The sequence below is a fragment of the Carassius carassius genome, chromosome 41 (genome assembly GCF_963082965.1).
Source record: "Carassius carassius chromosome 41, fCarCar2.1, whole genome shotgun sequence".
In the NCBI taxonomy this organism is placed as follows: Eukaryota; Metazoa; Chordata; class Actinopteri; order Cypriniformes; family Cyprinidae; genus Carassius; species Carassius carassius.
In genome coordinates, this window is record NC_081795.1 from 9,072,629 (window position 1) to 9,084,153 (window position 11,525).

At 36.5% G+C, this 11,525-nt stretch overlaps 1 protein-coding gene across 2 annotated transcripts; it reads right to left on the reverse strand.

Annotated features, from left to right (window-relative positions):
* Positions 1-1,432: 1,432 nt before the first annotated feature.
* LOC132123575 (CAP-Gly domain-containing linker protein 3-like) lies at positions 1,433-11,103 on the reverse strand. Of its 2 annotated transcripts, none has more exons than XM_059534306.1 (14): positions 10,958-11,103; positions 9,161-9,309; positions 8,850-8,989; positions 5,678-5,771; positions 5,300-5,461; positions 4,950-5,068; positions 4,041-4,277; positions 3,800-3,935; positions 3,524-3,670; positions 3,027-3,161; positions 2,746-2,869; positions 2,339-2,403; positions 1,886-1,958; positions 1,433-1,764 (listed from the first exon to the last, which is right to left on the reverse strand). In XM_059534306.1, the coding sequence occupies exons 2-14, from the start codon at positions 9,288-9,290 to the stop codon at positions 1,710-1,712; spliced, it is 1,617 nt and encodes a 538-aa protein (XP_059390289.1). In that variant the 5' UTR covers positions 9,291-9,309; positions 10,958-11,103; the 3' UTR covers positions 1,433-1,709. The 2 variants fall into 2 exon arrangements, with proteins under 2 accessions (XP_059390289.1, XP_059390288.1); XM_059534305.1 differs by having other exon boundaries at positions 1,433-1,767.
* Between the last annotated feature and the right edge of the window lie 422 nt (positions 11,104-11,525).

The following is an 11,525-nucleotide window of genomic DNA, read 5'->3' on the forward strand; positions in this document are numbered from 1 at the left end:
CTCTACTACGGCTCGCTAAGTAATGTTATCAGAGGTGTCGGACTGGGGATAAAACCAGTACTGATTACCAGGGCCCTAAAGGAAGAGAGGGCCCTTGAAAAGTCTGGAATATATATTTCGAAGGGGGGAGGGGGTTGGGGGGGGCATTAGGACTGCCTATGCATAGGGCCCGGGATCTTGTGCAGCGCCCCTGAATGTTATGTTAGCTATATTACGCAGCTACATGTGCTAATGACACATGCTTCATGAAAAAAATATGTATGATCAAAATACAAAAAGAAAGATTTACCTGTCCAACAGAAATAAAGCCATCAAGGAGTCACTTTTCAGCCCCTTGAGTTCCCTCAGTTCTCGCCATCGCTGGAAAGCCACGCTGATATTAACTCGCGTTTTATTTCTTTGTTTATCCAAAGACTTTTTGTTCATTGCCTTTTCTTGTACTGTTACTGTCTTCCTTTTTTTGCCTGGTTTGCCTTCACTAACTGCATAGGCTGGTACTGTGAATTTTGCTTGCTGTTTCTCTGCCATTGTTTTGGTATTCCTAGGATCCGTGCCTGTTGAATTCCTCAAATCAAAGTGCACGCGCAAGTGGGCAAGTCATGTGTGGCAAAAGGGTGGTTGCCATGGTTGCGAGAGAGTGACAGTCACCTAAGCCAATCCTATGTTTCGTCCCGAAATGGAAATAATGAGCTGTGTTTAATACAGATTAAATGGTCTAGAGTCACTCGATTTTTATACTCTTTTTATCAGAGTACTTACATTTTAATTATGCATTGATATATAAAGAAAGTTTAAACAAATTTGGAAGAAAGTTGTTTATACATGTATTACCTACCCTGCCTTTAAGTAAGAGATTATTTAAGTTTTGCTATATCATGAAGCTTGCACTTTGGTTTTGTGGTTGATTTGAATTTAATGAAATGTGATTTATTAGCTTATAATATCTAAAGCAAGGCATCTCACCTCATTTCAGAGCAGTTTATGACCTAAAAGCATGCCCTTGCCTGCTTATTTCATGCAATATATTCTATATTTTAAGCTATACTCTTACATTTTCACTGTAGATGAAGAAAGCATTGGGCTCCAATGGCAAAAACCCTCTTTTTCACATTGGCCGCATCAATATTTTCAGACTACGGGTACAATGAAACATTTTATGTTTTCAGATGTTCACTAATAATAATATGTCACCTACTAGTCCATTTAAAGGCATTTGAAACATAAGAAAACAAAGTATGTATTCAATAAAATACTGTAAAGTAAGACAGTAAAGGTGCATAATACAGCAGCATGTTTAAAAACAAAACAAAAAAGCACCTTTATAAATTAAAATAGACATACAAGCCTATTTTGTTTGTGTTTTATGACTGTATTATCAAGCTTGAATACTGCCAATAATCTATCAACAGCGATTTAGCATTAAAAAAAAAGCTGAAAGAGAGATATGAATGGCTTTTAGTAGGAATGATTTTGATTTCATAAAAGATTGTTCATCTATAATTCAATCATCGGAATGCAGGACGTTAGTTACTTGACAAGGCACTATTTTCTTTGCTATTGAATTGCTGTCAAAGGGGCAGGACAGCAGCCTGGGTAGTTCACAAAGAGAAGCACATATGAATATTGGTAGTACACAGAGTGAGTGAGAATTTATCTTGAGGAGGAACAGAAAGAGGAGGGAGATATAATTAAAGATGTAACCAGTGGATTTATGTCTGCATCTCTGCACGCAGCATCCAAGGAAACCAGCAACAGAAGAGCAACCTGCTGTAACACAAACAGATCATTAATATAAAATACTGTAGTTTAATCTTGTAAAACAGGATACATTTTAGATTCACAGCTGCAGCCAAAAGCATATGTTATTCATGGGACACAAGCATACCTGGATATGGAACTTTCAGATGTTATGTCTTTCGGAGATCGCATCGCATTAAAATTACGCTTCGGCTGGGACACTGCAGAGGAGGACAGAAACTGTACCTGAAGCTGTCATGTACGACCGTGTTGTTCATTCATATACATACTGTATTATGCATATTGTATAATAAACTGTATATATTTCTGCTCTTTGCTACATGCCATCAGCTGAATGTTGAACTTCGGAACAAAATACTTATTCCTATTACACATTATGAACAGCAGAGGCCACTGTATGTCTAACTGACAAGATACAGACAAGCTGAAGCACTAATCACTATTGATGTTAATGTTACACACTCTGATTGTGAAAATTGTTGCTTTAAAAACAGGGAAGAAAAAAAAAAACACATTTTCCAAGCAAGACATCTTCCAAAAAATTAGCACAAGCAAACCATGCTCTCATCCTTGTACTTACTAGTCACCTGGTGGACTTTCTTCAGTAGGGTCCCATCACCCTGAGGATCTTTGGGCCCTGCAATTCTGCAAGAATAATGGATTAAATTATACTGTTGATGTTTCTTTGGAGAATTCACTACACTACACTACCTTACAATAGATGGTTTCGCTATTTCACTTTATAGCATAGATGGTATTTTAGCACATTTTCTTATGCCCCACACCCTAACATTGTTCTGGTACTTTATCATTATCCTAACAGTGAAACATTACTGCAAATGTGTTTGCTATTCAAGAATAAAAGCTAAACGAAAGGCATGGTCTGCTCATATACTATATCCAAAACAGTACAACATATCCCTATTAACTTTAACCCAAGTTGTGTATATGTAAAAAAAAAATTCTGGAACATGTTGAAGGTTTTACCTCTGAACACGGGATGGTGGTGCAAAAACCCCATATTTGGGCAAACAGTGGAAGTAACGTACTCCAAATACACTGCCATCATGCTTTCCAGTGGGCTGCTCCAACTCCACACCAAACCAATATCCTGATCACAAGAATCCATACACACAAACTTCTAAACACGTACTGCACATTATTCTACTTATATATGATTTCGTATTAATTATAAAGGAGTTGCAAATCATTATGTCAGGCTTATTCTCATGTCATTATAGTATACTATTATCTTCAGATAGACATACCGGATGCAAAGTCTGTCTTGCCAAAAAATCGGACGATCCCTTGCTTTTGGCCCGCCACCAACACCTGATCCCCAACCTCAACATTGACTCCATCGGGATCCAAACTGACCCCGGACAGAGACTTCTTTCTTGGAGCTGGTGGAGAAGATGACAAACTTTAGATATACACTAGTGTCTCAGGCTCACCAAGGATGCTTTTATTTGATCAAAATTTGCTGTGTAAACTAACATTGTGAAACACTATTAAATTTAAAGGAATTCTTTCGTTTTTTAATAGAAAATTTAGAATATTAGAATTATTTTTGAAAGATCATGTGACCCTGAAGACTGGATCAATGGCTGCTAAAAAATCAGTTCTTTAGAATTGCAATAATATTTCACTTTTAATATCAAATAAATGCAGCCGTGGTAAACAATGATTTGATAACAAATTGAACACTGGACACAGAACTTTAAATCAAAAGATAGATGTTAGCTATATAGATGTTATCACTCACTCTTTTCACGATCTTTCTCTTTTTTTTCTTTTTTGATCTTGCCGGTTACGCGAGATAAATCCATGCGAGGGGTTTTTGGGGTGGAGGTGACTGAAGAGGGGGTCTGCTCAAGAGCTTTGCTGATTTTTGACACAGGGGCGAAGATGCCTGAAGAATGGATGTGTACACCAAATATTAAACTCTAGATTGTTTAATCTGAGTAATGGGATCAGTCTGAATCTCAATTAATGCTAGCTGTTGTATGACATTTATAATACAGAAATTAAGTTAACACACCTTGTTTTGGGGGGCAGATGAAATAGCGGATACCACCCACACTCCCATCATTCTTGCCCTCTGGCTCGTCCAGCTCAATACCAACCCACTGCCCACTAGCAAACTCAGTAGTGCCACAGAAACGGAGGTTGCCAGTCTGCAGAAAAGAGGTGTTCTGTTTTATATCTATATATATATAGGTCCTTCAGTTTTTAACACTGCATCCATTCTTCAACGAACACACAGACTCTTCTTAACTCACCTTTGTTTCATCCAGCACCACACGGTCCCCTAGTTTGAGGCCCAGAGAGGAGAGCATGAGGTTGCCGGGGATGTTGTCATAGTTTGGGAGGGTGGCACGGGGCAGGTTACAGCTGAGAGGCACTGCGTCCAGCAGCAACTGTTTCAGCTCTTTAGCCACCATGGCAGCCTCAGCTTTATCCAGACTCATGTCTATGGGGTCAGGGACAACCTCAGCAGGCTCTTGACCCTTATCATTCTATATTAACATGCAGAGAGTTTATATCTGTTGGTGATAGTCCAACCAGGCCAATATTTACAGTATAATTTTGAGATTACAGACATTGCCTTCTGAGTCAGTAACATAGTCACAGTTAATCCTTTAGTAAATATAAACTACTGTTCAACAGTTTGGGGTCAGTAAGTCAATAAGTGCATTAATTTGATCAAAAGTGGCAGTAAAGACATTTATAATGATACAAAAGTTTTCTATTTAAAAAATGCTGTTCTTTTGTGAAAACAAATGTTTCCACAAAATAAATATTAAGCAGCAGAATTGTTTTTAACTTTGATAATAAAAAGAAATGTTTCTGAGCACCAAATCAGCTTATAAGAATTACTGAAGCATCATGTGATAATGAAGACTAAAGTAATGGCTGCTGAAAATTCAGCTTGGCCATCAAAGGATATCAATTATATTTTAAAATATATTCAAATAGAAAACAGATATTTAATTGTAATAATAATGCATAGCCAAGAGACTATAATGTTAGAAAATCTTACTTACCCCAAACTTGTGAATGATAGGATATATTTGTGCATCTTATTTCATATATACAGTAGGTCCATATAAAATGCTCTGGTTACTAATGAGAGTATTCTGAAAAACAGACCAATAAAGACGTCTGAAACATTATTTCAATATGCTCACTCTAACAGTAGGATTGGCTCCGTGCTCCAGTAGACACTTGACAGCACCGAGACAGAGGTTGGAGGCGGCGATGTGCAGGGCTGTGCCATGATAAAAGTCACTGCAGGTGGAGTTAAGCACTGTGTAGAGAGAAGAGAAACAGACGTGTTGAAAGGCACCCTACTTTATTAGTGGAAAATGTAATGGAATGCCAAATACTCATTAGCCACTTCATCATTTCCTTGTGCATGATACTTGCCATCTCACCTGTGTGTGAGAATGTGACTAGATTGTTTCAAAAAGAATTTGGCTTATTGAAAAGTTCAGACGCTGTCATGAATACAAACACTGTTTATGCTTTTGAAATTCACCTTTAGGCTTGGAGCCTTTGAGCAAAACACGAATCAGTTCTGGTACATCGAAGTAAGCTGCATAATGTAAGGCATTCATGTTGGTCCAACAACTGCGCAAACTCACATCAGCTCCCTGAGCAAGCAGCTGATTGGACAGCCGGAGCGCTGCCTCAGGATCACCTGAAAGATAAACACATTGTTACTATACCAACGGTCACGTGGTTCGCTTTTATTATGTCGCCACATGTGAAATGCACTGCAGGGTTAGAGCTTTTAAAGTATTTAGAACTTAAAAGTCGTAATGACCACAATTACAGAGAAATGTCAGATTTGGATTGTGGATTGCAAGGCAAGTAAGGGCAAAGAACTCCAACCGTCAACTCGAGTGTCACTCACCCACTCCGTGAGCTCCTGCTTTGCAGCAGTAGTGGAGAAGAGTCATATCCGTCAGGCCATCACGGTCATTCACATGGCAGCCTCGCTTTAAAATCTAAAAGTGACAATGTTAAAGAACATGAAGAGTTGATCAACATATAATGAACTTCCATGCAACTAGAAGACAATTAATAACTAATGTGGATTTGCAAGCAATTACGGTCTTGAGTAGATGCAAATGGCTACTTTCGAAGCTGGACAAGAGCCATATTAGTGAGATGCACTCTAATGATGAAAAATTAAGCCAATTAATATCAATGATATGTGATAGAAAAAAGCCTTATTGCTGAGTCAGCCTTAACGTCACTTTTTCTTAATGTATAGCAGCCATTTTGTGGAAAACGTGGAGCTGATATGGAAGAATCCCACTGATTACAGTTCTGAAAATGAACACATGTCCATTTACTGTACATACCAAAAGACATCAAAAAGATTTGTGTATAAGTAAAAAATGCCATCCATCCCAAATCTTCATAAATTTAATTATCTACCTGTGTTGTCCCCGCAGAAAAATACAACTCAAAATCATTCTAAGGTATTCTTTCAAGTTGGTCGGGTTTGCTGTTTTTTCTCTGACACCAGTGAAACCAGCATAAACCAGGTAAGCTAGTCTGATTAGGAAAGTCGTGAAAACTTTTAACCTTATGAAACCCTTTACTTTGATAACACATCAAATACTGGTGGGCAAGTGAGAGTTCTTCTTCAACGAGACCTGACAGGTGGAGCTGATTTCAGGCAGGACTCAACGTAAAGATCAGTCAAATGTAGGAGGTTGTTACCACTGCCGTCAATCCCTGCAGCTCCAGTTCCTCTAGGGACACCTATCTACAGCCAGTGTTGGGGAGTAACTAGTTACATGTAACGGCGTTACGTAATTTAATTACAAAATTATTGTAACTGTAATTAGTTACAGTTACTACGAAAAAATGAGTAATTAAATTACAGTTACTTATGAAATTTTTAACGATTACAAAGGGGATTACATTTGAATGTTTACACGCATCCACATACAGATTTAACTGATTTATTTCCCAAATTGCACTGACTATTCTGAGACATACGCCCTAATAATTTCCGGGATGCGGAAATACAGTCTGGTTCATAGAATCCAGTCATAAAAATGGAATGCCTAACGCGGACGGAATATCCCACATTTTGGATGACTAAATCAAAAGTAGGTCAGTACACTTGAATCAAAACATGACATGGACTAGTGTCTGTGAATATTAAGCCACAAAAATGCAATATATGACTTGCACATTCTGCGTGTCTGTGGAAATCAGGCGCGGACTGGACACCGGGAGAACCGGGACAATTCCCGGTGGCCTGGCAGCCGATTTTGCCCCACTATTTAATATCATTATTGTATAATTGCCTGCCGAATGTTCTAAAGCGATCATTTGCGAATCCGCCATTTGATAATTAAATCTCTAATAAGTCATGAATTGTTAGTCATGACTCGCGCGCTCTCCGCGCCTCCGCCAAACGGTTTGGATCAGACTCAGAGTAATCAATGCGAGAGAGAGAGAGCAGAGCAGAACTCCTGTTCAGGGTTTCAGGTCAGTTTCATCTGTAAAGATGCTTTTTCGTCTTTGTTTTTTTTATTTATTTACTTTTATATAGGCTAATATATAATTTTTATTTATTAAATTATAATAAATAAAATTTTATTATAATTTATAATAAATTATAATTATTAATAATTATAATTTTACTTTTATATAGGCTAATAAAATCATGGTTAATTTTTGTAAGGGAAAAATATGACTCGTGTACAGTATTAGGATTTTTCTATAAAGATATTGTAGTATTGTAGAGTATTGTATTGTAAAGTATAGTTTTGTTCAATCTTGAGTATTAAAGTCATGAGAGAGATGGATAACGGCGCAAAATAAAGAGACTGAAGAGAAAAATGGAAGTGAAGGTGCAGTTCAGGAGAGAACTTTTAATTATTTTGCATGTCCCCAAATTAAAGATTTAAAATAGATAAAAATCGTTAGATAAACGATTATAGACGAAATAGATAAAATAAAAAATAGTTTGGTCCATGAATTTGTTTGTATGAGTTTGAATTTTCCAGTCTGAATTTTTTTCCATGGTTTTTATTTCCAAAGACATGGTTTCATTTATTACACATAGGCCTACTGAAGCTCGCAGTGTTTTCAACCCCTGCCGCCTCAATATAGGAGTACACGAGCACATAAACACAATTTCTAGAACTGCTCTGTGTCACTTCATGTGCATTTTACTTATTTTGAGAAAACTATCATCATATACAAAGAGACAGCAAAAACACCAATGTTCATGAGTTTATTACACAGAATACGTCACATGCTTATTAGATAACTGTATTTAAGTTGATGTATATGCTTTTATTTATTATTCTTTAATTTTCACAAATTTAGAAAAGTAATCAAAAAGTACTCAAAAGTAATTAGTTACATTACTTTAATAAAGTAATTGAAAAAGTTACACTACTATTACATTTTAAACAGGGTAACTTGTAATCTGTAACCTATTACATTTCCAAAGTAACCTTCCCAACACTGTCTACAGCAAAACACCTCCTTTTCCATTACCCAATAAGAACATGAGTGTTTACAAGTGCTTACAAAGACTTAAATGAATATGATAGTCAATTTAAATAATAAAATGTATGTGCAAATGACCTGTTCCTTTGTACAACATGTGTAAAATTAATTTAAACCACTGACATTTATTTTCCTGCTCTGCAATCAAATCACTTTGGCAAAAGTTAATAAAAAACTAAATATAAAGTTTAAGGCAAATGTGACTGTGTGGAAAAAACACATCACATTCTAAGCATATGTACAATGTACTCCAGTGTGTATTATTTAAAAAAGATCAAAAGAAAGCTTTGCTTAGACACGCATGAAAAAAAACAAGTTTAAACACAACCCATGGATTAGAAACCAGACTCTATCATCGGTTTATCGACAGATCATGTTACACAAAAATACCTGCAGCTGGATAGAAACAATATATTTTCTCTACACTTGGCATTTATTCATGGTTCACCGTCTTCATTCATTGAGTAAAACGAATGCATTGTTTCTGCAAGATTGTATAAATACGTTTTCATACTCTAGAGAAATACTGAAAGCTTTATTACCTCAGTGCCTATGATGTCGATCTTGTGTTGAACTTGTGGAACCCATTGGCGAATAATGGCGAACAATTCTGGGATTGTGGTCCGAGGGTCTGTCAGAATCTCCAAGCAGGCCGGATCATTTGGATCAAAGAAGGTAAATGCTATAATAGGAGTGAATAAAATGGAGGATATAAATACAGGGATTTATTACAACTACCAATAAGAATACCACTACATTATACTGTGGAATTTTAATAACATAAAGATTAGGATTTCTTCTTGTTCTCTGTAATATATTTGGATAGATCTGACTGCTAGGATGAGGAACCCACCATAGTCCTTGGGCAGTGGAGCCTGTGCAGATGGATGCACCATGGGTTTCTTGTGGGGTTCATGAACAGGGCTGATTAACTCAGAGGCCGGCTGGGCCTCTTCCACCTCAGAAGTTTCCTCTTTAGTCATTCTGTTTATGTGATTGGGCCTGTATATTAAAAATGCATAGTTAAAAATAACAATACAGAGTGCAATGTCATAACTTTTATAGACATGTGCTCATAATTTTTTTTTTCTGACCAATAATAGACTCAAATTAAAAATGCACTTTTCTTACTGTGATAGCAAAGTAGTGCTGAAACGCGCTCACTGAACATAGGGTGTTATTTTTAACAGCTGATCAACTAATGAAGAGCTTATAAAATGGGTAAAGCATTCAAAACAATGCCATGAATTCCTCCGTTGTACATGAAGATCTGTTTTAAGGAGACACCGGTTCTCATGTCTGCACGTAACTGTATTGTGCAACATACAACCAGGTTGCATCTTGTGATCTCGCATCCTGTTTTGAGTTCGTTTAGTTGTCTCCGGCCCATGTTACACACTCTCAAAAATTTTATTTTTTTTGATAACTGCTAAAAACAACAGTGAATATATGTTAAATGAGATGTATGATCATGAACCTCTACACAACAGTTATCCCTCCCAGAGATGCTCTAAGTTTAGACTTGCAAAGTGGATGAGTGGCTCACTGCTTCCAGCACTGTCTGTTGGAACAGAGGAGAGACCGGACCTCACAAGCCCCATCTTACTGGAGACCCATGCTGAATATAAAAGTCATTGCGATTTACTTTGATATCTCAGATGCTCGTAACTGTCTTCTGCTCAATCAGCCATGAAAAAACATCCTCTACTTATAATGCCTATTTAATGAAATGTCTAGATACTCATCATCTGATCTGAATATGGCTCCCATTTCATCAGAGCAATGATCAAAGTGAATATGAGATTATATAATACAAGTATTCCTCCAAAGGTTTATAATTGCTTCTGGAATAAGCTCACACATTAGCAATTTTTGGTTGTGCTAGACCACACAAATAGACCACATGGTAACAGATTTTGTTTCTTGTAATGATAAACTGGCACTTCAATCAGAATTCTAATATTTTTGAAAATGCTATCGATAATAAAAAACATTATTTCTATTAATTTCCATGATGGCTGCAAGGTTAAGATTTAAAGCGTTCTCTACTTCATAATGGAAAATAGTCCATTAAGACCATAATATGCAACCACAAAATAAAATTTCATAACAGTTAACTATATGTAAACTGCAAATGATGATATCTGTGTACAGTTGAATCGTTCATTTTATATGAAAAAACTGTAATAAAACATCATAAGATTATTACATAAGACTATTATTATATTATTTAAAGGATTAATATAATTGAAGGGATATCTGAGCTGCTTGACTGCATAATATTTAATTTGTATTTTAATCGTGTGCTTTCTACCAAAAAAAGGGGCGTTTTCAGAAATGGATCGAGCACAAATAAAATCGACAGTCTTCAATCTCTCAATATTATTGATTAAATCGTAGATCAAATAAATCAGATTAATCTCAAATCTGTGTCTCGCGACTAAATATATCAAAACAGATGCAGTGTGTTCTCGTATTCCCTTTTAAAGTATGCTAGTCTTGCCCTGTGTCAACAAGAAAACATGGATGCTCCATCACGCAGCACATGAAAAACAAGCAGGTTGTTTTTCTCACGCGGAAAAACAAGATGGACAGTTATATTGTGCGAAAATATCAGATACTTCATGCAGCGATATCATATCCTTCTTACCTGATAACAAGCCTCAAAATCGCGATTTCTTCCCCCCTCTTTTGTCAGTCGTTCTTGTGCTATGGAGGATGGAGAGGATGCTGCGCCTTGTCCTTCTCTCTGTCTGCGTCACGGCCGTGACTCACGGCTGGACCACTCTCCTCTCCGCGTCTCCTCAACCGAACTTGATGCTCATTCTAGTTCTAGAACATGCTGCTTTAGGCTTAAACGCCTTTTCTCTCACAGTTCAAGAAAGACCTGAGTAATTGCATAATTTATCAAATGGGCTTAATGGTTGGGTCGACATTTAAAAGGTTTTTTTTTTTTTTAATTTATCGGAGACAGTATCTGTTCTATTTGTAGCAGGTGTATGGGGTTAGAATTGTTGCATTATTCCAAATAAATAGATTATGATCCACAAATAAATGTAACGAGATTCACAAAAATATATCAAATTCACAAATGAATATAAAGAGTTTCACAAAAAAATTTAAAACTCACAAATAAATAAAATGAGATTTGCAAATAAAAAAAAATATATTTACAAATGTGTTTAATGTCACAAACACAACTCTACCTGGTATTTATT

Excerpts from the sequence above, each read along its gene's own strand:
- LOC132123575 (XM_059534305.1), bottom strand. The coding sequence starts at position 9,290 with ATGACTAAAGAGGAAACTTCTGAGGTGGAAGAGGCCCAGCCGGCCTCT. Across the intron at positions 5,462-5,677 it reads AGCAGGAGCTCACGGAGTGG|GTGATCCTGAGGCAGCGCTC; the intron begins GTGAGTGACACT and ends TTTATCTTTCAG. Across the intron at positions 1,959-2,338 it reads GAAAGTCCACCAGGTGACTA|TGTCCCAGCCGAAGCGTAAT; the intron begins GTAAGTACAAGG and ends CCTCCTCTGCAG.